Raw genomic sequence first — 25,831 nt, 5'->3', positions numbered from 1 at the left:
TTAGCACGATTTAATAAGCTTAATCAATGTCTCGTTTGATTTACGGTCTGAAAATGTGTAGGTTGCTGAGAACAGATTTGAATGTCCTGTTCCCGAAGTTTCCGAACTGTTTTGTTTTCGTTCGTTATCTCATTATGCGTAAAACAGATTTCCGCGTTAATGTTTGATCGGTAGGACGTGGTAAAGGCTGGCTCATGCTGCATGATGTTGCATTTGGTGTGAAGAAATCCGAATACAGTTACAGTGTTTCAATACAAAAGCAAGCATCAATGTAATGTTATATTTCTCTACGTTTACGATTCATTCTTTTCTCACTTTTCTGTCATCGCTGTGTTACTATATCTATCATACTTTTCCTGTCTATCTGTCTCTTTCTTCTTCTCAATGATTATCTTGAATGCATTTAATTGTTATATATTCTCTTCTTTTTTTCCTCTTCGGAATTTACTCCAATTCTAAAACCGCAAAAATACACGTCAAACCACCACGAAACCAAATCCTCAAACCACGATCTGAAATATGAACAAAAAATTACACGCTCCCACGCACACACAAATTACACAAATACACACATAAAAACACACAAACGTGCACAACCCTGCGCGTCCGCCCGCCCGTGTGTAATGCTGTTAAAACTGTAGGTCAATAATGCAACCGCACGAGTTCAAAGTAAAAAAGCTCCTGCTGTATCAAGCGGTAAGTTGTTTAACCATTATTTCCTTCCTCTCCTTTCCTACCACTACGTTTTGTGTTACATTTTAGCATTGTATTTAGACACCGAAAGTCTAGGCATTATTCAAACATAGCCAGTTTTCTACTGTTAGTGCTGACTTTTGCATTCGTGTTTTCTTTACCACCCAGCTATCACGTTCTGTTTCTTGTTCACGCCGTTCAAGTCGTTATTTTTGTTCTTCTATCACACTTTTTTAACCCTGCATGCACCCGTTTTGGTCAGTATTAGTAAAACATGTCACAATAATTCATACCTTGCTCTTCGAATACCAAATTTAATTGGATTTATGATGTTGGTTTACGTTCCTAAATCGTTCACATTGGTTGTTTGCCAGTTGCCTTCACGTAAATCTAATTCCACGATTTGATAAACATACTATTAGGTGTTTGTTTTTAATACTTTGTTGCTTACGACGTAATCCTTCGCAAACACTTATGATATTTGAGTCTATCGAGCAAATATACAGCAAAAGTTTGGACGAAAAGTTTCATCAAAAACTGGTATCTTTTTTTTTTCATGTCCCACATTTCTTTTTTCTTTATTTTGAATCTAAAACTGCTCAATCATTTTCACTACATGCGTTTGGTTACAGCATTAATTTTACATGTTTTTGTTAGGCCATTGAAAATGTAGGATTCAAACTTTGGAAGATGCTAATTTGTTAGTGATTTAACGAAAACTCCGTCCTATTTTCCCCACTTAATATCAATAATTATAATCCTGCATAGAAATGGAAGTGGCTGAAGTTGACTTTTACTTATTTCAATTTTTCTTTCTTTTCTCTTTTTTCTCTCTTCTTCACGGCGTTTACGGATGTTTTACTATCCCTCAATCGTTTCTCAATTGTGCTTTTAAATGTGTAAAACAAACGTGTATTATTGATACCTTGCATAATAACGATATCGAACCACGACCTTTTTCATGCATAATTCTCTTGTGCGTGTGAATAATTGCAATCCATTCTTTTATCTTTCGCTGGAATTAAATGTTCACGAATCATCAAATAAACATGCTTAAAAATATTAAATTCCAATGCAATACACGATTGGGTTTATTTGAATTTTTGAAAACAATTCCTTTCCTTTCATCCTGCCCTTTCGTAACGCGTTGTAATGGGACATTGTGGAACGATATCGAAATTAACTTTAATAAAAAACCGAAACCAAACCAATAATCAACAACCTCTCGTCTGTGCTACTACCAACTTACAACATCCACCTGCGTTCCATGTTTTGTGTGTGAATGTTTGTATTGGTGCGTGTGCAGTGTTTCTGACGAAACAAGGCGCCGTCTCGGCCCCATCACTGGGTGAGCAATCCTGCGATAAAATAAACTCACATTTATTTATATTCCGATGAATGTTTGCAAGCACATCAAACTATGATTGTATCCCGATAGATCTCTCCCACATTTCCCGCTAACAACGCCTACTAATGTTGCCTCGCACGCTTCATGACGTTTGTAGTAATGCCCACGGTAAACCGTGTCCCATTTTTCCTTTGGTTAACGTATGTTCATCGTGTCTCCGATGTAATTTGCCCTTGAAGGCTGGAAAACACAAAAAAAGCTAGCATAAATTGCTGCGCTTAGTTGTTGTGCATGAAGAATGCACGCTACAGTACGCTTTATGTTCCATTGCATGCCATTATCAATGTGGAATATACTTAAATTTTTTCTCGAATGCCATCATACCATATTTCCAAATAGTTTGTGTTTCTTCATCATTATGTCTTGATTCAATTAATGTCTATCATCCAGTCGAAAAAAATCCTTTAAAACAATATCTTGTTTTATTGATATTTGGTCAACTCGTAATGCCGTAATGCTCAAATTATTCACCTACTTTTTACTCGTTTTCATGCGATCTGTAGAGGTGAACACAGTTCATAGTTTATTTTAATTAATTTTAAACTGTACAACTCGTGTCAATTTTTGCAGCGTTTGTTTTAAATCAATTGATTCGTCCTGCATGCTTGACAAGTAATTACCACACCATCCGTAATTTCCGTTTCATATTTATGTTGCACTTTGCAATTGAATTGCAACTATATCATCAATGTTTTCTTGTTTGCATTGTTTAGACATTTGTAATTTAATTAAGTCTAGATTAACTGTTCTTTGTTCTAGTTTAACTCATTTGGCTGTGGTATTAAAAAGAGAACAATTCACAGACTATTTAGATCAAGTACATGTGATACACACCGTTACCGCATAAGCGATATTACATGGTGCTTCTCTTTATTATGGTACCAGAATAAAGCCTTTTCGGAATTAACTATCTCCTTTAGTCATCTGCTAAAGTGCTCTTCCGCTCTAGCTTACGTTAGATACCTTTCGCGAAAGTTTCACTCTACACCGGAAGCGCCGTGGCTTCGTTTTGAAAAGCGTCTATCAGGCGCAGCTGTGAATAGCAGTTACTCCACGCCAATAATGTGCACCGGCCGCAGTAGCCCGTACCGCCGTGCGCTGGACGAGCATACCATCGGCGGTGATGTTCAGGAATCGCGGAACGGCTGACACAGCAGTTGGCTTTAATGAATTGATCGCTATCAATCAACTTATGTTCCATCGTTCGGCGCTATACTGCGCTGTCCTGGAACGGCGACAGGGACGTTTTTAAGGGAAACCATAGAAAGGCCTGCGCCAACGGGACAGTTACCCTGCCGCTCGAGGAGTGCTTTTCAACGCGCTTACTGAAAGAAACACGCGCGCCTCGTTTCGAAAGTGATGGCAATTTTATGGCGGCTGACACGCGACAGCGATCATCGTTTACTAGAATGCTAAACACGCGGACGACATCTATCTCCGTTTTTTTTTGCTCCACCAGCGAATGAAAATAACGCACCCGTTGCTAAATCCACCTTCCGTCACCCTTTATGGGTGCTTTTTAGCTGTTGTGCTTAGCTTTACGCATCCCTCTGCTGGCGACCATGAATGCCGTTTGCAGATGGCGAGTTTTTGAGCCATTTCGTATTTGGTGCTTTAAACATCACCCTCCGATCACTGTCCTATCGTCGCCGTACTTGAAGGATTTAATTTTTACACTCCTAGCGGTGTACTGTAAATTTTTGATAGGTTGGTCTTTTGATGTCGCCTTCGTTTGAAATTTAACGTTGCTTTTTGTTTCCCAATTGATGCATTTGTAGGCATTTATTAAGGCTTTCCGAAAAGCATGCTAATTTGCACGACGTCCGTTTTGCGTCATGCGTAAAATACGTGTTCATTTCCAAAAGCCCCACTGGTTGGTTGCGTGCCCGTAGCCCGATGTTGTTCCGGTTCTTTTTTGCAACTTTTGCGCACAATGTAGCATGCTGAAACCATAAATTATAGTGCTTAGCCCAAATCGCAATGGCATTAAAATAATCCCTGTCTCATAAATCCCATTGATTTATTAGAATTCCTCGTTCCATCGTTGTTTTTTTTTTTTGTGTTTTCCAGCATTCATTCCTAAAATGTAAATTCATTATGTTTGTTTTGAAAGCATTTGTGGTTAGTTTTTGCTCATATAACATAGGAAGAAGCTATTAATATCCATCCACTGTAACCACTGTATCACAGTTTCCATGTAGGTTAGAATTTGCAACCCAGCGTTGCTGTATCCTGTAACATGTTGTTAGGAGCTTTCATCGTGTCGTCGCTTCGTTACTCACTGTGGAACAATGCTAAAGCGGCATGTCTCACGCTCAAGCTCTCCTCCAGAAATCCCCAGGACATTCCATTGTTCACGTTTTGTGCCCGATCCCGAAAACTCCCACCAAAGCTGACGACCCTTCCCGTGTCTCTCCTGTTCAATCCCAAGATATCCGTCACTCCCAGTTTGAAAGTAATCCATCCATTAAAATGGTAATCCTTTTCATCAATCAAACGCGTACCCTCGTCCCTAGGCCTATTTATTCAACACGAACACATTCATCAACCACGCCCTATATCTATGTATGATGTCTCCTTGTAATTGCGATCATATCGCTTAGCTGTAATGATACCATTTCCAGGAGTGATAAATGTGAAACTAACGGAATTTGTTCTCTCTTTCCCATTCTCTCTCTCTCTCTCTCTCTCTCTCTTGCTGTTCTCTGTTACGTTTCTCTTTGACGTTGAATATTGTTTCAATGGCGATGTTGAAATCTTTGTTTTAAAACATCATCGGAATGTACGCTACAATGCCAACGATGAATATTGCAAAATTCAATTACGGTGCGCATTTCGATATCCCGCATCATGGAACAACAATAGCAGCCGTGTGTGTCCCTTGGCCAGAAGGTAAGCATCAATCGATCGTATATAATCTATTTTATTGACATTAACGCCCATTAGTGTAATTGCGATTCAAATGAAAATGATCCATCGTGCTAGGGTTTTATTGTAGTGTTTTTTCAATCATTTGTTTTACTAGATATTAGAACAGGTTGCTAATTATTTGTATTATTTAAAATTAGTTAATCATTATGGTATTCCAAAAAAAAAGAATGGAATTGATCATGCGCTTAGAAACCACTGTTTAAACGCGACTAGTGTTAAGATTTGTTGTTAAATATTGCTCAACCACGCTTATCGAAACAGGTTACCGTTTGCCACTGGCAACGTGGCCTTGGCTAGGTGCAGCCACAGCCGCGACCACCGTCGGAGCAACACCAACGGCGGCTCTAGCCGCCGCAACGCCAACGGCAGCTGCCGCAGCCGCCGCCGCCGCGGCCGCAGCTGCTTCCGCAAATCCAGCCGGAGCGGCTGCCGCGGCCACCCAACTACCCACCGCAACATCACCGATCTTGATTGCGGCCGCACAGCGTGCTGCCGCGCAGAGACGAAGGTCGGTACCATTGTCCATCGTACATGTGGAATTTTGACAAGATTCCGTTCTTCGTCGACCACTCGAGAAAAATTGCTCAACATGCTTCGCTCCGTCGCTGTCTACGCCCATGATAAGGAGTTTGTTTTTCCGCCCATGACATCTACGGAACGTGGTTGTATGCGTATAGACGCAAAGAGAAACAAAAAAGTACACTGGGGTCCTCGCTTTCAGATGAAAACAATCTGAACGGTAGATTTGCACCGACTAGGACGGTAATTATTCCCAAGTTTAATGAGGTACCGGGCGCCTCCACCAGTGGCAGAGATCCGAAATAGGCTCTAAAATCCCACCCCAGCACTCGAACGGTGCGCTTCAAATCAAGTCCTAATTATTTTCTCGCGATAAGCAAAACATCAAACAATCATAAAACACGGCAGCATCCGTTATCTCGGTGCCACCGTGCCCCGAACGAGCGCATCCCGCGGTCTGGGACTTGGGGGAACAGTTAAATTACTTTGTCCAATTTCATTAAAACAGATTCACGCCGCCGGGTTCCACTTGCCGTTGCGGAGGCGATGAAACTTGTCGAATCGCTTGCGAATGCCAGCGTGCGCACACCCGAGACGAATGGAGGCTAGTGAATTTTTAATATCATTTCTAATAAGTCGCGAAATCTTTAAATTACTCACGCTTCGTCGGTTTTTTTTTCGGTTCGTTTGCGCCATCGCTGTTGGGTGGGATTGAAAGGGGGGAGGCCCGAAGCAGCAGATGGGGAAAAGGAAAGCGTAACAATGAGCAGCCAGGGATGAGGTTGCCCTCGGACGAGCAGGGAGCACTTTTTACCATCGGCCGGGAAAGCCGCAGGGGAAATCCTTGCCGTAAACAAACGCTAAAAAGATTAGCCATAACTTTTCGGACAGGAAAAAGCAAATCTCTCTTCTCATTTCGCTCCTGCCTGCCCGGCGAAAACCAGTCGAATGTCGCCGCTCGTTCGTGGCAAAGCGTGCTAAAGCTCTGATAATGCCAATGTGCCCGTGAACCGGCGGGGGTCAGTACGGCAGGGTCATGGTACTCGGGATGAAGATTACGGAAATGACTGACGGCTGCTGGCAGGGCTGTTTATGTTTAGATTTCCGGGGTTGCTTTTTTTTCCTCTTCGCCTTGTGTATGTTTGTTGTTAAAAGTCGTTTCTCTTCCTAAGCCTCACGTGAAGTAAATCAGTTGCAAGGACGGAAAAGCATTTTGCAGCCATTATAAATCTCGCCGGACGCTGAGCGCAGCCACCGGCGGAACAAGTTAAAAGCTCATCAAGAGAATTATCGGCGCACCCGGTGATATTATCATGCGCAACTAAATCTTCTTTATGACCCAGAGCCGTTGAATTGGAAAAGTTATTCAATTTTCGCTCCTTACCGTCCATTATTACATCGTCGCCGGCTTAACGTGTCGTTCCGCGCTGGATACTTTGGCGGGGTCATTCGGTACAATTAGGAAACACAAACAAGCATACTTTTAATACTTTAACATAAACGTTACTGGCCCAGCCTAATATTTTCATGGCGTATAAATTTAGGCGCACCCAAAGGAATATTACCAGCTACTAGTACCGTAGTCTAGTATCTAGGATTAAATGTTAACACGAGCAAGGATCATCTCATTCTATCGTAAGCGTTATTATTTACCATTCATTTACTGGCACGATTACACAGCGTCCAAAACATTCCATCATGTAGCATCACACTTTCTACACCTACTTTCCGTTAACACGCTTCTTATGTTTTCTTTTTCTGCTCTCCTCTCTTTTCATTTCATATTTCACTCCAAAACAACACGCACAAAACCAAACCAAACCACATCACCACAATCAATCGATCGCCACCGTCACTGCGCGCACCCGTGGACGTCTTATGATTTGTCCGTGCTTATGTCTCTGTTATCGCATGCCTCTAACAAACCACCACAACTCATTTGTTGCACTGGAATCATTGGCCCTCTCGAATGGCATGCACTCCCAACTCATCAACGTGCACGTGTGGCGGTTTGCCGGAAACGACGACGATTGATGTTCTGCGTTCGAATTCGTCACAACCGGCTCAGGTCTACCATCGCATGCGACACTCCTGCATCATCCAGCACTCGCACAGCATCATCCGCACCATGCACTGCCTCTGGCTCACCAACAGCAGCAGCGACATCCGCTTCCGATCCACCTAGCACATGGCCGCCAAGGCCCGCATCCGATAGCATCAGTGCTGGCCGGATTGGCTAGAAATGTCGCGCCGTCTGCGACGAGACATCCTGCCCTCGCAGGACTTACCGGTTTAGCGAATCCGGGTGGAACCGCTGTTACGGTGGCTTCAAACGGTACCGCCAACAGTGCCGGATCGGCTTCTGCTGCTGGTGGTGGTGGTGCAGGTGGAAACCTGCCTGGATCGAACCCATCCGCTCTGCTCTCAGGTCATCCTCAGGCCGGCCAGTTCGCTTCTCCCTCGTCGATTGCACTGAATGGGCACGCGGGCTACCCATCGTAAGTAGCACGTAGTGTATTTCTTCATCTCACCTCGACAACCTGCTGGGCTTTATCGAATTGCTTCTAATCTCGGAACAAAACGAAACCCCTTCCAGGCGGATGTTCCGGAAGATTGTTTACCGTCGCCGTGATTAACGTTACCTTTACAAAAGTGTAAAGAAGCATACCTCAAACACGAGCCGGCTCGAGCCGAGTCGTACGCCAGCCAACCACGGCCAAGTGCCACAAGGTGGAAGAAAAGCGGCATATTTATGCTACCATATCTACCTTGCCACCTCATAATCCCTTTTTGATTGTTCGCGCAAGTGTGAAATGGGATTCCATTTGCCCGCCCGAGCGCAAGGTCCGGTTTTGTGGTGGAAACTTTTCATTTTAACACCGTTCTTTTTATGCGCCAACGGATTTTTGCGATTATTATCCGAACGAATGGCAAACTTCCCCGAGGACCACCGACGAATCTGTTACGAACGTGCGCCGGTTTTTTCCGAGGAGCGAAACCAAACACAACCAAACCACCGGAACCGGGCGGGATAACGCTGGTTGAAAAGTGGAAAATGATATTTCTCCGGCCCTTGGTGCGAATTGTAGTTTTAAATTGGTCACCCTTTAAGCTGATTCCACGCGGAAACTTTCTGTGCATAACTTTCTGCGCGGATAATCACCATGCGACAACGGGGCGAACCCCACAACTGGCCGCTCTCGTGGCGATACCAAAAGTTACTCGCTGCAGTTAATTTTCCTACACCGTTTTTTGTTTTGTTTTGTTGCTGCAACCCACCTCAAACCGGCTGAGGTTGCAACAATACGGTCAGTGAAGCTGCACATCCACATGGCATCCGGGTCTCTGGAGATGCAGGGATGGATCGGACGCGCGCACCGTTCGGTTTATGTCGGATCGTTAGCCAAATGAAACTCGATAAACATCCCGCTTCCGCGGTACGAGCGACAGTGGGGGAGTCGAGTTGAAAAAAAAATCCACTTAAAAGTTGTGCCGCTGGTACACACTCTCACCCACATACACCCAACAGGGAGGAAATTAAAAATACAAACTTCTTCCATTGCTTTCCCGTTATTTGCACGGGAGAGAAAAAAAAAACGGTATGGCACACCCCCAACCGGGATAGGTCGTTCGAAACGCTGTTCCGCTTGAGCGTCCTGGAACGCGCTCTTTTTTTTTTTTGTTTCGTTTGTTTGCGATCCTTAATTACATTCCTTGGCTTTGTCAGCGGGAGGTGTATAATTTGCGCTGGGCGCCTTATCTGCGAAACCAGAACGTCACTAGCGTGACCAGCAAATCGTTGCCTAGCAACCCTTCTTCGCATGGGTTGCTATGGCGTGGAAATGAATTTGTAAGCTAGCCAAAATAGTAGGAAAAAAAAGATCGAACCTATAAAATCTCGTGGTCACCCCGGAAGACAGGTTAGTAGATAGGTGCACCCAAAAAACATGGACAGTCGAAACTTAATCCCGACAGTGGCCCTTGTAGCGAAAGGACTCTCATGGATGGCAACGAAACAAATCGATGGAAGGCAAAAACACAATCTCTATCCACCCGTGAAGATGAAAAGTCTGTCCTACGAAAACACATAACTCCTGCTGGAGTGCCGTGAAACGGAAGCGGGTACGATCAATTTAATATTTATACGTGTTGCAATGCTAAATGTTTAATTTTCGCTTCCGTACGGAATGCTTTCTCCAACAGACCGGGCTGCTGGGGTGGATGCGCGCAAAAACATGTGTACCGGTAGGTAGCATGTTTTAAGCGCACACGTGCAAAAACAAATGTAAAAGTTCAATAACGATCCCACAGCCCACGATCTGCTGGAGCACATAAGTAGGACGCCGAAAAATGGGAGGCAAATGAAAAACTGGTGGAACGCACGGAAGCAAACAAAAACGCCGCGATTTGTTTTGTCTGATTCGCGCCTGAGATTTTTCCCCAGTGTGTATGTGTGTGTGTGTTTTTTTTGCCCTGTTCATGAGTTTCATTTACTGTCGATTACGATGACGCACCCGAGAGCTATGCCAGCACAGCATCTCCATCTAGGGCACCTACCGAATGTGGGCCGGGTGTAATATTTCCCGACGCGTTATTCCCAGCGCGTTGCTGTTTGCTTTTTGTTGTTGCTGTTTTTCCGCCATTTTGCTGCACAATTTATTTGATATCGTTCGTGTGTGCCAATTAATATTTTTGTTCCCCACCAGCTCCACATTGCACCCGCGAGTGGCGTGGAGCCCATCCAAATCAAAGCGTAATCACCGCAAACGCTCGTTATTTACAACGCGCTCCTGTTTTCCACCCCGTCACCTTCGGACGATGGGGGTTGTGGGTGGAGTACGCCAGGCGGGAAATCGAAAAATATGAAACTCAACGAACCGAGACAGGGTTCTCTTGGCCGCTTATTTCCTACCCACGAAACCCCTTTTCCAACAACAAAAAAAAACGTATATGCGCGTTCGCATTTGCCAATGGAGCGAACACATGCGCTTCAGAACCGTCGACTTTGAACATGGCGTCCTGGGACGTAGATGGAGCGAAGAAAAAAACCAAGCTGCCAACTTTTACCGTTATTTTTAATTTTCATTCACTTGCGCATCTTTTTTTTCCTTCCCTGGCGCTGAATGGTGCAAGTGAAATGTGGAAAAGTGTGTATGGTTCCGTATTTCAATCAAGCGAGCTCAAAAGTTTCCTCAAAAGGATACGTGGGCAGCTCATTGCAAATGCTCGACGGATTTTACACACTAGATTTTTATTTTAGTCGTGCTGACGACATTTGTTTGACAACATCAAACCACACTAGAAAACTAAACTGGCAAAAAGGAGAGAGCGAAAAAAAAGCACAATATGACCACTGGCCGGCAACGAAGCGAAGGACAAAACAGAACACATTCAAAAAGTGATACGTCGGAACCGGAAAGATACCTAATATTTTATTCTGGCTTGGGTTTTTTATTTTTATTATTATTATTCTTCGCCTGCCTTCCACGCGCTTCGGCAGTGGTGCCTTGCCCAACCACCGAGATCATCGGCACCGGATCAGCATTGTAGGTAGGCGTGTGGTCTCGTCCTGGCAAGTTGGCAAGTCGGAGCAACCAAGGACCCAGCAACCCGCACGGCAGACCGAACAGACCGAAAAAGTTTTCCACATCACAAAACTCACACCAGCACCGAGGCCACGAGCTGGTCCTGGAGCCGTGCCGCTTCACGAGCGTCATGAAGTGGAAAGTTTCTTTATTTTTGCACCACACCACAACACAACGGGCACTCGGACTCAGCTACTCGGGTACTAGTACTGGTGCACCAGAAGTGGTTGCTTGCTTCCGTGGAGCGAGCCACGGGCGACGGTGCACGTTTCCAAATAATTGCGGCCTCGCACATAGTCTGCTTGCCTTAGGAAGGTGCCTCTAGGATAAAACCCCCCGGCGAGGAGTATGAAAGCTCGATGGTCAAGTTTTCCGTTAGCCATTTCCTGCGCCAGCAGGAGGTGCCGACACAACTGGCCCCTCCAAAACCACACCCGTCACGGGAATGTGACGGACTTCCTACAGGAGCGGCTGAAGATTGCGATGTGCACAGACACGAGAAGAATTCGGCCATTCACGCTGTGTTCTACCGCTTTTGCTGCCCACCGGACCACTTCCGGTCTGTGGCAAGTTACTTTTACTGCAACTTTCGGTTCCACTTTATCCCGTGGCTAGCCTGGTATCCGAGACTTCACGCTGGGTTTTAAATTGTCCAGCAACCGTTCCGGTTGCATTGTGCGTCAAGAGTAGCTCGAAAGGCTCTCTTGCTGTGAATGGCTCCCGGAAAGGAAACGATTTCTTGACGTCTCGCTTTAACCATTAACTGATCGCTGTTTCGATAAAGTAATCGCATGTGGATCGGACGCGAGTAATTATGCAAACGGGCAAACTTTAGAGGTAGCTGTGCTGGAACGCGACCATTCACTGTCGTCTACGAAAGCGTCCCGGCTGCCGAAAGCCAAACCGGTTGATAGTAGTGGCTCAGTTCCTGCAACGATCGCTCCACACGACGACCCGTGGCAAGTCGTTCGTCCTCTGTCTGAGCCATGTTTTCAAGCTGGTTCTTCCGAAACCTCTAACTCACGAGGCACCGTTCCTTGGAATGCTGGGAAATTACTTTCCTCTCGCCGGGAGCTATTTGTTGAGCTTCCAAAGAGCGCACATTCGGGCGGAATACTGCACTCGTTTTCTTTGCATTTGCATTTTGTGCATACTTCTGGGACGGGAAAACGGTTGCACTACCATTGTGTCTCGTTGAAATCTTCCTGCAAGACCCTATTTGGAATCCTTTTTGAGACCGACTTGGCAACAAAAAAAACACACCGAATCTGGAAATATTTGGCTCGACTGTTTTTCTAGTTTCTGTTCCGGTGAAACAGTGCTTCGTGTTCGTGTGTCGTACTCGATGTCCTACGTACATTCGTACAATTCGTCGTCTTTCGAACTCCGGAGGCACAAGAATGCCACTTGTGTTTCCAATCATGAATTCGATGGAAAGAAAACAGTAACCGAACGAAACCAGCTGGCATTTTTCGCTGCAAGGTATCGGCATTCTTCTGAAATGGTCGAACGCAAATAGAGGGAGGCTTTGTAAGATCGCTCCTAGCTACGCATCGGATGTTCACAAAAAGAAAAAAAAAGAATCTATCAGAAAGCCAGGTTTTTAGCTTCTAAATATACTGCTCCTCTATATCCACGGCACATTAACGAAAGCTCAAAAATGAATAACGCAAAATCCATTATGCGAACCTCGTGCGTATTGCTAGCCAACAAAAAAAAATGGGTATTCAACCTTTTCCTCAAACAGCTATTAGCCATTATCCGAACCGGAGGTGGTGGTTTTTCCTAGAAAAGCGGTTGCCAAAATGCGATCGCCAGCAGAAAACCTCGATCCGGCAAAGCTCGTGTACAGCTTTTCGCTGCTTCTTCACCTCGGTGGCACGTGTCCGATTCACAAAACCCGCCCGCTGGGTCGAGATGCTTTGCAAAACCAAAGTCCTGTGCCCGGGAGGTGGCTAAGTGAAATGGGATGAGCTCATCCGCCTCTCGTTGAGAGATAACATTAACGTTCGCTCGATTGTGCGATGTCGCAAGCGAACCGAACACGAACCAGTTCCATTCAGGCAGTCACGCCGCCGCTACGATGCCTGCAAGTGTTTCGGGGATCATTTTTCAAGAGTCATAAAAATACATTAGAAGCGATAACGATCATTAGCTGCCGCCGGCTGGTGTGCGCGTTTCGAATGCGAAGATTTAAATAAGCTGACGGGTTTGTATCGCTGGCGCAGTATCGTGGCAGTGATTATATGCGCCCTCCCGGTTCGAAAACTCGTCCAAAAGCCATCGAGAGTCGAACATTGGCCGCTGGTTTTGGGTGCGGGTTTACGGACGCCGGCAAACTTTTACCATAAATTGTTTCATCCTCCTTGTGGCTGGGTGTGCGTGTGTGTGTGTGTGTACGCGAAACCGGGACACATAATGGCTACCGGCGCTGATCATTATCGGGTTTATTATCGCGCACTGATTGGCAATTGGAAAACGGAAAAGATTGACAATATTTTACCGGGTGGGCGGTAAAGTTTTTCGCAAAACAGCACGATGCGCAAAACAGCCGGTACCGGTCCGAGATGGGTACATAATTTCCCACTCACCCACATCTACAGGAAGCGGAACGGTCGGAAAATGAGGAAAACGGAAATATGCTCTCGTAAAAATTGATTCCATCCATTCGGAGAATCGTCGCGCACCGAACGCCGCACAGTAGGATCTGTTGAATTTTCCGTTCGAATGTTTTGTGTCTTCGTTTTACGACTGAGATTCTTTTTCTTTCGTTTTTCCCTTTTTTTCCATCCGTGTGGTGGGTGTTTGCGCTTCACCACAATAAACGAGCGCTATATATTTCGCTCCATTCCCGCACTTGCGTCCCACCACACACACACGCACGCATGGTGGAAATGAACCTTCTCCGGACCGCGGTTTCTCATTCGAACGTGGTGCCGCCCACAGAGTGGCTTTCATCCAATCAATCCATCCATCCGCACGGCAGGCCCTTGCGAGATGGAAGTAGGTAATAGCGATAACGGTGATTGCACCTTCAAGCCGATGGAACGCCACGAGTCCTCTATCGCTTCCCGTCGGGAGAAGGACGCCTTTGGTGGATAACCACCATTCATGATGGTACTGATGGGTTTTTCTGTGCGACCAGCGTACGGTAGAGAGAGAGAGAGAGAGAAAAAAAAGCACGAAGCAAATCAATTCCTTCAACCATGGAGAATCCAAACGCACAATTCCTCCTCGTTGGTCCCACCGGCTGCAACGTTTCGAAATAGTGATAGCGGTTTCCCGACGAAATAATGCCCAGCTCACTTTAGATTGTCGTTATTTTCTTTCGATCCCTGTCCCTGTATCCCTGTCCGCGATAAGATGGCGTGATACACTTCGGACGGGCGACGTAGGCACTGAAAATGATGACGGATTCCTCCGGATCTCGGTTTGCCCACGCGGGAACCATCCCGAATGCCCTTCAAAGCAGGCCAAAAGTTAATCATCTCTCTCCGATTCCTGTGGGAGTGGGACGGATTACACCTAGCGAACGATTACACCCGGGGGCCGGTTCGATGAATCGAAGATAGGGCCACGGAACATCGATTCCCCCACGGTGCGACCATCGGGAGTGATTTCGTTTTGTCAGGGGATAACAGCAATCAGGACCTCTCCGGGGGGGTTTCAAGGATTTATAAAGGAATAGAAAAGAAAAAAAATCATCCACCTGCAGCTGGAACATTTTTGTTTGTGCTCCTCTCCAACTGTGATCAATTGATTTATACCATGCACCGTAAAATGAGCATGGTTTTTTTACCATTAGAACGCAAAAGCCAACCCTTGCGGCAAACGCAAACACGGTCACGGCTTGAGCAAGCAACACTCGCTTCGACCGCAAACCAAAGCGAAGTGAGTAATCATAAATTCAATTAATATTCCATCGCATTTCGTGTGCGGTACACGGAACAAGCCGGTTGGGCGTGAAAAATTACGCTCTTTCTCTTCTCTCGCCTGACCGCCTTCGACCCGGTGAATAGAACGGGTAGCTAAGCACACACGGCCACACACATCCCGGTTTGTGGGAAACCTAAATCTGGCCCCCCGCCGAAAGCAAAGCAAACAAACATCGTGGAGAATAAAAAATGGTCGCGATCTCTCCGGGGGTGGGTGTTCAACGCCATACCAACCGCGGTTGGCTTTCCTAACGGGCACTCAATGATGTCCGGCCTCTTGTTTTTGCCTCTTTTTTTTCCTCATGCCCGGAACAGGACCACTCCTGGTGCACTTCGTGTTTAATTCGTGTGCACGCAAACCATCCCACCCGGTCCGGCTGCGGGAACGCGAATGGTTGATGTCTTTCCTCGGGAAAATCCCTCGAATAACAAACGATCAATAAATCATTTTCACACAACGGTCCGTTTCCCCCCATGTGGCAGTCCCACTCCTTGCCGGGCTGAGAGCTCCGGAACAAATCCACATTCAGCACCGAGCGGGCATCGTTCGACAACAATTCCCCGATATCAACGCTCACGCGTCCGCTTTGGGCGGGATAGGCAGCACCGGCCCGCAACACAAACAAGCAATTCTCGAGTGGTCACGGGGAAAATCAAATATTCTTCCGATTTCACTTCAATGTCCCCACTTCCTCGGCCACGAGCTGCTCTCGATCGAGCTCTGTGGCGGATCGCAACCGGAACGGGGTGTTGGAAGATCGGAAGTCCCTCTTGTCTCACACACACATACAGCCACACATACGCGTGCGCTTTCCGCGCCGCTAAATAATCAATCAACCTCAACTAATCGAAACGCTTCTCTTCTCTTTCAACTCCTTGCCGCGAACGGCACACTATCGGAATGGTTCGCGTTGCGCACCAAAACGGAAACGCATCACTCATCCAATCAACGCCACGGACTGGTGGTCATGTGCCTCGGACTACTTCGGACCCAACGCCACCTTCACCGAGTAGTGTTTACTTCGATCCCTATCTAGCGGCAGCGGCAGCCACAGCAGCGGATCCCAACTATCGCCTGCAGGTAAGTGTCGACGGGGTGGCAGTAGCATCGAGGGGGTCAGTGAGGCACACGGATTAAATGTGCCTAATTGATGGAGCGCACCCTGGGAGGGCTTTTATCGGACCGCACGGGGAACTATCGTACCGGTCCTTCATTAGATAATCTAGATGCGCATGTAATTCGAGCCAACGAGCGTCTGGCGGAGTGTTCGAGAGGTTCTCCAACACTCGGTGGGGTGTATTGAGTTACATGTTGCATTCGTGGAGTGTCCTTTTGTTTCAAGCAACAGCCAGCAGTAAACGGTAACAGGTGTTTTCGAACAACTGCTCTAAAAACTAAATCGCAATCGTATGCTTTTCCTCTCGTTTGGCTCGAACGTCCGTTTCGTTATTGGCATATCGATGGGTGAACTATTCGATTTTGGGACATAAACCAATCACCGAGTGTTTACTGGCACCACCCAACCACGTCAGCATCGTTATCCGTTGTTCGTATACGAGCAGGTGGCCCCGACGAAGGACATCCATCCTTGCCTGGTGCCAACCGAGCGTCCCACATTATTTGTATCATTCTACTTCCCACGTTGCATCATAGCAACCGGGGTTGGGTGATTTTTTTTTGCCCTGGTGCCCTTTCGCCATACCAAAAAAACTACATTGCATCCCGAGTGCAGCCGGGCAGCAGTAACATCAATCAATTTTCGATTTGTCCTTGCGAGCCGGGAAGGCGAACCACTTCACGAAAAAAACGGAAGTGCCGTGATCTACCGCGCAACATAAAAATATAGTGCCCGGTGTCGAGTGAAAAATTGTGACGGAAAACTGCCATCATTTGGGTGTTGCGGGTTTTCCGCCTACATCGCGCGGGCGCGCTCCAAACCGGTCACGTTCCCGAGTATCTGTATCCTATTTGTAACGGACGGGGTGGAGGGAAGCGTTTGCGTGGGTCGAAGAGTGGGTTATTTATTTCATGCCTTTTTTATACGTGCTAGCAGGGTTTGGTGGGAAAAGGTGGGATTTTTTATTCCGCGCAGGTGAACCGCTTTGCTGACGGTGGATCCAATTTTTCATTGCCGTAGCAGTGTGCAGGAAGTTTGACGTTTTTACCACGGTTGGTGAATTCTTTTTCGTATTTTTTTTATTGTCACTGTGACGAGTTGATTTGTTGCTGCGCTACTCATCAGCATCTCGTTTCGTTCACTCGCGAACCACACAATTGCAATCAATCCCAATTCCAAGCAAGCGTGATCGAGGGGCCGCACAAAATGTTTGAGAGCATATTCCCCCCCACATTCTCGTGCTCTTGTGCGGTTGTGTGTGCAGGCGGTTTTATTGGCGATGGGAATATTTTTTTTTTTTACATTTTTGCACCCCGTTTATGAAAACCACCAGGCGTCTCCATCAGCACTCGATCATCGCATTATTTGACACTGAAATACGGTCGTTTGATTGGATATTTTTGGATCTATATTTTTACCTCCCCACTCACACACACACACACACGCGCGCGTTGCACACGACCACCCACGACCGTCATTGGGCGAAATATAAATGCCACCTGTCAACGGTGGAATGACTTTTCCAAACTTAATTTTCGCTCCATTTGCAAAAACACACAAACAACCGGCGTTCGCTGGTTCGCCCATCCCAACGTGCCGGTGCAATTAGGTTATGGCGTTCGGTGCGCTTTTTCCTTCTTTTCTGCTGTTCTTTTATGTTTCGTTGTTCCCTTTTGTTTAAAAACGCTATTTGAAGAGTCCACCGACGGGGGCGAGCCGAGCTAAACAGACGCACATTGGCTTTTTTTTGCTAATGGGCCTGCGAAAGCTAGTTGATCGATCGGTGTTGCGTTTTCGGTGAATGATTATCGAGAAAAAAGCGAGCATAATTAGGCTATATATTTATTTTATGATTGATTGATTTCGCATTGAGCGCTAGCTTTCGGTAAAAAGCTCGGTAAAAAGCTCGGTAGAGTTATTCATCAATCAATGGGCATAAGCGGAACGCCAGTACGTGCCAGAGCCAGTGAAAGCGAGCAAAAAATAATCATTTCCACGCGGTTCCTTCCTAACTATCTTGCTGTGTCAAGCACCCGTGAGATTGAATTTTCCTTTAAGCTTGTTTCTCGATTGTCCCGGCTGGGAAGGAAAATGACTAACGGTTCCACGGTGGGAATGAATTTGCTCGTAATGCGATAATTTTTTTTTTCGCTTTAGCCTCCTGACTCCAGACTCATTTGGAGCGACATTATAATTGAGTTTCGATTGTCGCATCAAGCGGAGAGCGAGAGAGAAAGCGCGCGCATTCTACTCGATTCAGCTCATCAAAAGATCAAATCCGAGCCAACACTAGACCGGCCTTTGTACACAAACACACACGCACATGGGCGCTTGAGTTCGAAAAATATGAGCATCCACAGCACGAGTGGAGTGGAGCAATAAAAAGGTGGGCAGGGAAAATGCGCCCAGCGGAGAATGAAGCCCAAAACTCGCGCGCCGATTTGATCACACAACATTTCCCGGGCATTGGCAAAATCCATTTCATCTTCCATTAGCTCCGACCTTAATTCGATTCGGGATTCCAATTCCATTCCATCCCGAGCCCGGTTCGGATGGCACCCGGGGAGGAAATCCGATCAGTTGCGACTGATAACGCATCGTTGCGTCGGTATGCGGGTGCGCGGGCAAACCCAGGAAGGAAGGAAGCATCGGGGCTCGAAATTCCACGTGATGGGGTGGCAACAAACGCGCGCACACACACGCCCCTGGACACATGCCATCCTCCCTGTCGTATGTGTGTTCATCTTTGTACGGGTGAATTTATGTATCTCCCCGGGTCCGGCACAAGGACTCACCGGGCCGTCGCCAAAAGCCCCGGGATAAGCTACGCAATGTCGCAACTACTCGACACACAATACCATGCTATCACGCGTTCATCCACACACATGCGCACACACGCCCACACCTTACCTTCCACTTTCCACGGACCCTCGCGTATCGGGCACCGGCAGTGGCATGAAAATGGAAATGGAACAATCAAGCTGCCGGGCAGGGGAAGTGCAATCAAATTTGGAATCAATTTCAATTCCGAAAACCACACTAACCTAGCAAACCTCAGATGCCTGCGGCCCGGCACCCACGCCTGTCCCGGTCGCCGAGAAGCTTGGCTGATTTGCTTCCACCATATGGTCACCAAACTCCCCCAGGAGCCGACGCGACGTGCGAATATCCTTTGAGCACCGTAAAACGATAGTCCCGCGTCCCGGGATAGTGCCACACTGGTACGAGAGCGTGTGCGCGTACAATGAGAAATAATGCCCCCGAAACGTCACACATGGGCGAATGTGCGGTCCCGCCTGGCCAACGCAAAGAGCGTCCTTAAGCCGCCCTAATGCAACAGGATGCTCGCACTTTATCTCGAGCTCGCATCGGGTCCCCAGGAATGGGCCATCAAGCGTCCAACGGAGAGAGGTCCGTTCTAGGGAACCCGGTGGAGCCTGGCTCGGCTACCCGTTCCGCGAACTGATCCTGGCCACTTTGCTTGTGCGCCCGGCCATCGAAGCGGCACAATGAAAACAAATTTATCCACTCCACTATTGTTGTGGAGGGACGGGTTTTTCCCAGGCAGGCGAGACGGCCGTGGCAGCGATCGTTCAAGCCGAAAATGGCACCCAAATAGCTATCGACCGCCTGCGGCGTGTCTATTCCCGTTGTACATTGTTCCCGTGCCGTTTCCTAGCCATGCATGGTTTCGTTGAATTTTTGGTCCGGAGCTTCTATTTTTCTTTTTTTTTTGCCTGAGCCATCTTTCCTTTGCTCTGCCCAGCCTAAAGCGATGGCAACCGGCGGGTTGATCCGCGTGTTGCCATCGAGAATGCTGCGAATATTAGCGTCACATGCGTAAAATAGCCCACCCAAACGACGTGGCCGATGAAGAATGCCCCCATTCCAACCGACTGGGAACCGTTTACCTGCCGATGCGGGGTTTGAAATTTCGCGAATCACGCGCTTCGTTTTACCGTCGATTAGAACCAATTTCGTCGTCCACCGGGCAGCCGTTCAGTGCCACCAGCTAAAACGCCCGCCAAGGGCTATCAATGGATGAGGGTTAACGAGCAGAGCGCACCCGTTCAACCGAACCCGGAACGGATCCCGGACACGTCAATCCCCGAAAGCCTCACGTAACGTGCTTCTCCAACAACGCCACCCAGGGTGGTGGCGTATTAGGTGGTTTGCACGCTCCAGTAGCTCCGGGGCATACAATTTTCCTCGGTGTTTCGTAACGAGCGAATGTTCGCGCGCGTGGGTGGAAGGCACTTGCGGGATGCGGGTGCAAATAATTTTGCCTCGCTCTCCCGTAAAACCGTACGTAAACCGTGCGTAGATGCTGCACGAGAGGTCCCTTTTTGGGTTGTGCCCTCGGGTAGCTTATAATGAAAGCACAGTGGTCATTTTGTAGATTTAATTTCCCAACGATGTATAATTAATTTTGTGCGTGGGACCTCGGACATATGGTGTTGTGTGTGCGTGTATGTGTGGCACTGTGTCAACGTGCACGTGTTTCGTGTTTCATAGCCGTGGGGCCGTGTTTTTCGAGCGTTTGCTTCTTTGCGACATTTAATTAAAGCACGCAAGCAGCTAAATTACGCGCCACTCGGTGATCGGTCTCTCGGAAGGTCTATTTTGAGCGCATTTAATTTAAATGTTCAACGCGAAAGTTATGATGCATAAATCGCGCATCTACGCAACAAACAAGGAGTGCATCGTGTGGTTTAAGTAAAATTAAAAATCACCCGATGTTTCGGCAAATGTTGTCCCCAACACGTGCTGCTCGTTTGCAGGCAACGGCTGGTGTATTCGTTTTTGTTTGTTAGTCGCTCGAGAACAGCAAAAAATAGAAACATCATACACCACGTACTCGAACGCACCGGTTTTTCGGGGACGCATTCGATGTTATATATGGCGATGTTTTTTTTTTTTAATATTCTGTTACCAGTGAATGTGACCCTGTCGGAAAAGCATTTTCAGTTAACCTATTTGGCTGCAAAAACTCAGAACAGCGACTGGTGCGAATGGTCCATGTTTTTTTTTAGCTTACCCCAGCCGATCAGACAACGGAGACTCATGAATTATTAACCACACGCAGAAGCACGAATGGAAAATGGGCGCCTGGCGCGGACGGAATCGCCCCGTCCGAAGCATCCCTCTCCCATTAGCGCCGTGAAGGGTTAAATGGAATGAAAAATCCGAGAAAATTGCCCAAAAATGGGGGTCACATTCACGCGTGTACAGGGCACCGGGGCTAATTTTGTGGACCACCAACACGGGGGTGGTTTAATTAAAATATGTCACACCGGCTGCAGTAGAGAGCAAAAACGTCTCTATTTGTTTGGCTCAGCCCAGTCCATAAAACGTACAGCGGGGGATATTGAAAATTGTTTAATGTAGCAAATTTAGTAGTATTTCTTTTGTTTTTTTTTTTTCAAATGCTATACTATATACATTTTTCCCTCCTCCAAACAAAAAAAAACCCCTGTAGCGATCACAAATTGTTCGGCACACCACCATTTAATGCTCATTTTCTCTCTTTTCTCTCTTTCCATCTGCGCGCTTTTCACCTTGTGTGTTTCTGTCCGCTGTGGGGTTCGGCTTTACTTTTACGCACCAAACAGGCCGCTAAACCAGTGACGGAGGTTCAGGCACAGCCTACCATTTTGAACGTAAGTATCTCTTCGATCGTTTCCATCTGAAACAGGCCGCGTAGCCGCGTTCGTACGCTCCAAAACAAACAAAAAAAAAAGAGGTGAACCCCTTTTTGCGTGCGGCTCTTGGTGTGGAAGAATTATTGGCCAGCGAATGGAGAAGCAAAAATCGGCTTAGCACAGCTTCCCGGCGTCACGCAGCGAAAAGTTTTCACGTCCTGCTCGTTGTGGTTCACTCTCTCTCTCTCTCTCTTTCTCGCTCCAAGAACTAGGAATATCGGCTTTCCGACCAGCATTATGCTGATTGAAAACCGCACATTCACTAGCCACCATTCCTGGCGTGTGGCCTAAGAGCGCACGTCACTCGGGTGGGTTTTTTTTTTCTCCCATCAATTTCCTAATTGCCCGGCGTGGTTTCGGCCAACAAAACGCTTTTCCTAGGACTGCTCGTCGTATCCAAACTGCTCATTAGCTCAGGCGCAGGTCCAATTACACGATTCGAAACATCTAATCGCTTTCCATTTCCCCGAACCGGTCGTGCATTCGCGCGTCAGCGGAAACCGACCTCTTCGCCGAAATTGGATAGGAGGGTTGGCCGGAAGTTTCCACCCTGCTACCACCCACCACCAGCAGCAAGGCAGTGGTCCTTTTTGGCGGGCTTATAATGCACAGCGCAGCTAAAGTTTTATCAATCGATCCAATTCATCGGAACACAGCCTCCGGTCACAGCCAGGGTGACGGGTGCGAGTTGGGAGCCCGTTTGGCGGCAAGCCACGAATCACTCAATCGTGTACTCGATACGCTTTCCCGGCAATGGTGCAGGTTTCCGTCGGTTCGCCAAACCAAACGGAACGCGGCATCCTGCGACCGCAGCGAACCGAATCCATTCGATCGGAATGGGACGTGGATTGTAATTCGTTTGCTGAATAATTTTGTCCACCCCGGGTGGAGCAAATAGGAGGTCAAACGACGGTTGCTTTCACATTGCTTCCTCCCTCTCTCTCTCTCTCTCTCTCACACACACACAGCGAAGGACGGCACGAGCGCGGGGGTTTAATGAATTAATAAATTAGCATTATTTATTACCGTTCAATTCGCGCAACGTTTCACCGCTTGTGTCGGCTCGGCCCGTAGCCTTCTAATTAAGCGGAACAGATGAAGCAATAATTTTTCCACCCTAACCGCTCATCCACGAGGTCCACCCCTGCAAAAGCTTTCTTTTCCACCCACTGTTTGGGGGAGAACCTGACTCTCCGCGGAACGGCACGAAACACACAAACATCCCTTCGAATCGTTTGCGTGGGTCCGTGCCTCCGTTGTCTTGCAAGTAGAGCGATGCTTGCGCTGAAGGAATAATGACACACAAACTGGGCGGAAAAAAAAGAAACCTCCCCCTCCCGAAAGGACATGTGTGTCGGGACATAGCGAACGCGGTGCGTTATCATCACGAGCCTCTAGCGGACGGATTCCGACGGCATTAGCTTGGCTAATAACATTCATTAGTTTACTGGCCGCGGCTTGTGACGGTGGCAGCATCCTTTCCGCACAAGAAATTATTCACTGCACGTCGTCCTGGCGCCGTGTCCGTAATCCCAGCTACCACGTCGAGAGCGTGGGGCGTGTAAAAACGATGAAACATCCCACTACCACCACACGATACAGCTCTCTTGCGAGGCTTTACCGCAGGTAAAGCACGTGCGAAACGTGTCCGCGACCGTTTTACCGTAGATATCGCACCGCTGAGCCGGTGATCCAACCGCTGCTGCGAGGCCACCGGTCCTGTACCGGTTTGGGGTGCAAAACGGACTGTGCGCGTCCTCAAACACGATCATCAATTAATCGGTGCTGCCGGCCCCGTTCGCGTTGAATATTAATGCTCGGCACAAATCATAAATCCAGCTTGGGGTGTTTGGGTAGCGCATCAAAACCCATGATCCAGCGCGTCCTCAAAACCACCCACCACCGTTGTCGGGGGAGGATTGGATCGGTGTATCAATTTACTTTCACCCACTTTTCCCGCTGATGGATCGGTTTAATTCTCATCTCGCTCCCATCGCGGCACCCATCGCTTTCCATCATCGTCCATACGCAATAAATACCGAATTTGCGTTCTATTGCACAAGCGCTAGATCCTGCCGGTCGTGCGGAGATCGTTTTAAGCTTGAGCCCCGGGTTTGCGGGAAAATCAAGAAGCTGCACGTAGAGGGAAAAGAAAAGCTCACCCGCCTGCAAGCGAAAGTGAGCGACGTGTGGTGTGTTTTCGTTTATTTATTATTTTTTTTTGCAGATAAGAGCTCCAAATTATCTTTGCCTATTACGTGAACAACCCGTGAGCTGATCGTTACCGGATGGTACGCATCCCACTCCCACTATCCACCCCCTGCCAGCACACCCACGCAGCGGTGCTACGGGCACATATGCTGGGCTCGTACCACCGTTTGGCAAATCACTCTCTAATCGTGTAAGAGGTCGGCCAAGTGAACTGAGCAGAAATGCTACGAACGGATTCGGCAAAGGCAAACCTTCACACACACACACGCACACACACACATGGTCCTGCGCTATCTGCTGATTGAACTCACCGAGCCAGAGAACCCCGGGTGATGCGGGTGCCTAACCAGCTGTAAGAATCTCCTTCGGATGAAGTAATTTAATTTGCACATTTTATCCGGCGCGCTTCCGGTGCGCTTTCCCCGTTGGTGCCAAGAACCCGGCGGCTGTTCGGGAACGATGTGGAAGTTGGACGTTCGCTAGCAGTGAAATCCCCCTCTCTGTATTGGGGGGAAAATGAAGCTTAGCGCACGTGAAACGTGATAATCGATGACTAACTTTTCCTGCCTTCTGCGTCCCGCTTGCCCGTGGACCCGATGCCCCGGGGGGGGGGGGGGGGGGAAGGAAATTCCGAGCGAGTTAGGATTTCATTAATGTGGGTGGAAACGCTTGGTGGCCCATTTCCCATGTGAAGGAGGGGCGCGTTGGGTGGGCTGACGAAACACACGCACACCCCGTGGAGGGACGACTTGAGTGAATTGAGTTTTGAATTTTTGATGGAATACTTTGATTATCGGAAATGCTATAGCGTCCCTGATCGAGGTGCGCGAGCTGGCGAGAAAGAGAGTACGTGGTTGATTACATCTAAAAGATTGATTCTATCGGGATAGTGGGTCGCGTCTTGTGCGCCATATTTTCTTCTTCTTCTTCTTCTTCTTCTTCTCCTTCTTTTGTTCACCTTCTCCGGGCCGGGTGAAATCGTGCCGAGTTTCAATTAACGCGTATCGTCTTTTCGTGTTTTTCCTTTGCAGGCTGCAGCACCACTGTTGAAAACTCCACTTTCCCAGGCTCAAGCCCAGGCTCAGGCGTACTCGGCCGCCAGCTACACGGCCGCCGCAGCAAGGGCCGCTTATGGAGCGGCGGCTGCAGCAGCACAACCGGCCGTCGCAGGATACACCACCGTTGCAGGGTGAGTTTTCGTTCCAGTCGGATCGAGAAACAAAAAGCGAGGACGCCAAACTCAATGATTAACTTTTGCCTTTACAGATACGGACGAGCGGAGTATGCTGACCCGTACCTTGGCCACGGTATCGGACCCGTACCCGGCTATGGGGTAAGCTGTAACGAGCCCGATTGAGCCCCATTTGCAGGTCTTACTAATGTGTTATCTTTATTTTCCTTTTTCCCTTCACAGGCGACCATGTACCGTGGAGGATACAATCGATTTGCGCCGTACTAAACGGGAAAAAAAAGCTTGGAAAGCTTACACGCGAAGCTTGCACAATAGAAGCAACCGAATCCCCTGAAACGATACAACCGCTTCGGTTCACACACACACACACACAAACACGGTACACGAGCTCATCATCCCGAGCGTGGTAGCGTACGAAAGCCAAAACACACCAACGGATCATCAGACCCCGTTCGAAAAGCATCCTGGTCGATCACCGCCCCGGGCCAGATGCGTTAGATGTTAGAGTGTAAAAACCATCCGCTCGTCGCGAGGCGC

At 47.8% G+C, this 25,831-nt stretch overlaps 1 protein-coding gene across 1 annotated transcript in view; it reads left to right on the top strand.

The window, feature by feature from the left end:
* Window positions 1-25,561, top strand: part of LOC128722599 (hormone receptor 4) — a 151,884-nt gene extending 126,323 nt beyond the window's left edge. The window contains exons 7-15 of the mRNA XM_053816273.1: window positions 642-696; window positions 2,000-2,041; window positions 4,967-4,993; window positions 7,620-8,049; window positions 16,086-16,152; window positions 21,802-21,849; window positions 25,134-25,291; window positions 25,369-25,435; window positions 25,517-25,561. Coding sequence (XP_053672248.1) covers window positions 642-696; window positions 2,000-2,041; window positions 4,967-4,993; window positions 7,620-8,049; window positions 16,086-16,152; window positions 21,802-21,849; window positions 25,134-25,291; window positions 25,369-25,435; window positions 25,517-25,561 — 939 coding nt within the window. The remainder of the gene's footprint in view (window positions 1-641; window positions 697-1,999; window positions 2,042-4,966; window positions 4,994-7,619; window positions 8,050-16,085; window positions 16,153-21,801; window positions 21,850-25,133; window positions 25,292-25,368; window positions 25,436-25,516) is intronic.
* The last annotated feature ends 270 nt before the right edge of the window (window positions 25,562-25,831 follow it).

Source organism: Anopheles nili, chromosome 3 (assembly GCF_943737925.1).
Source record: "Anopheles nili chromosome 3, idAnoNiliSN_F5_01, whole genome shotgun sequence".
NCBI lineage: Eukaryota > Metazoa > Arthropoda > Insecta > Diptera > Culicidae > Anopheles > Anopheles nili.
Note: the sequence above shows the minus strand (reverse complement) of the source record. Positions and strands in the feature narration are given on the sequence as shown.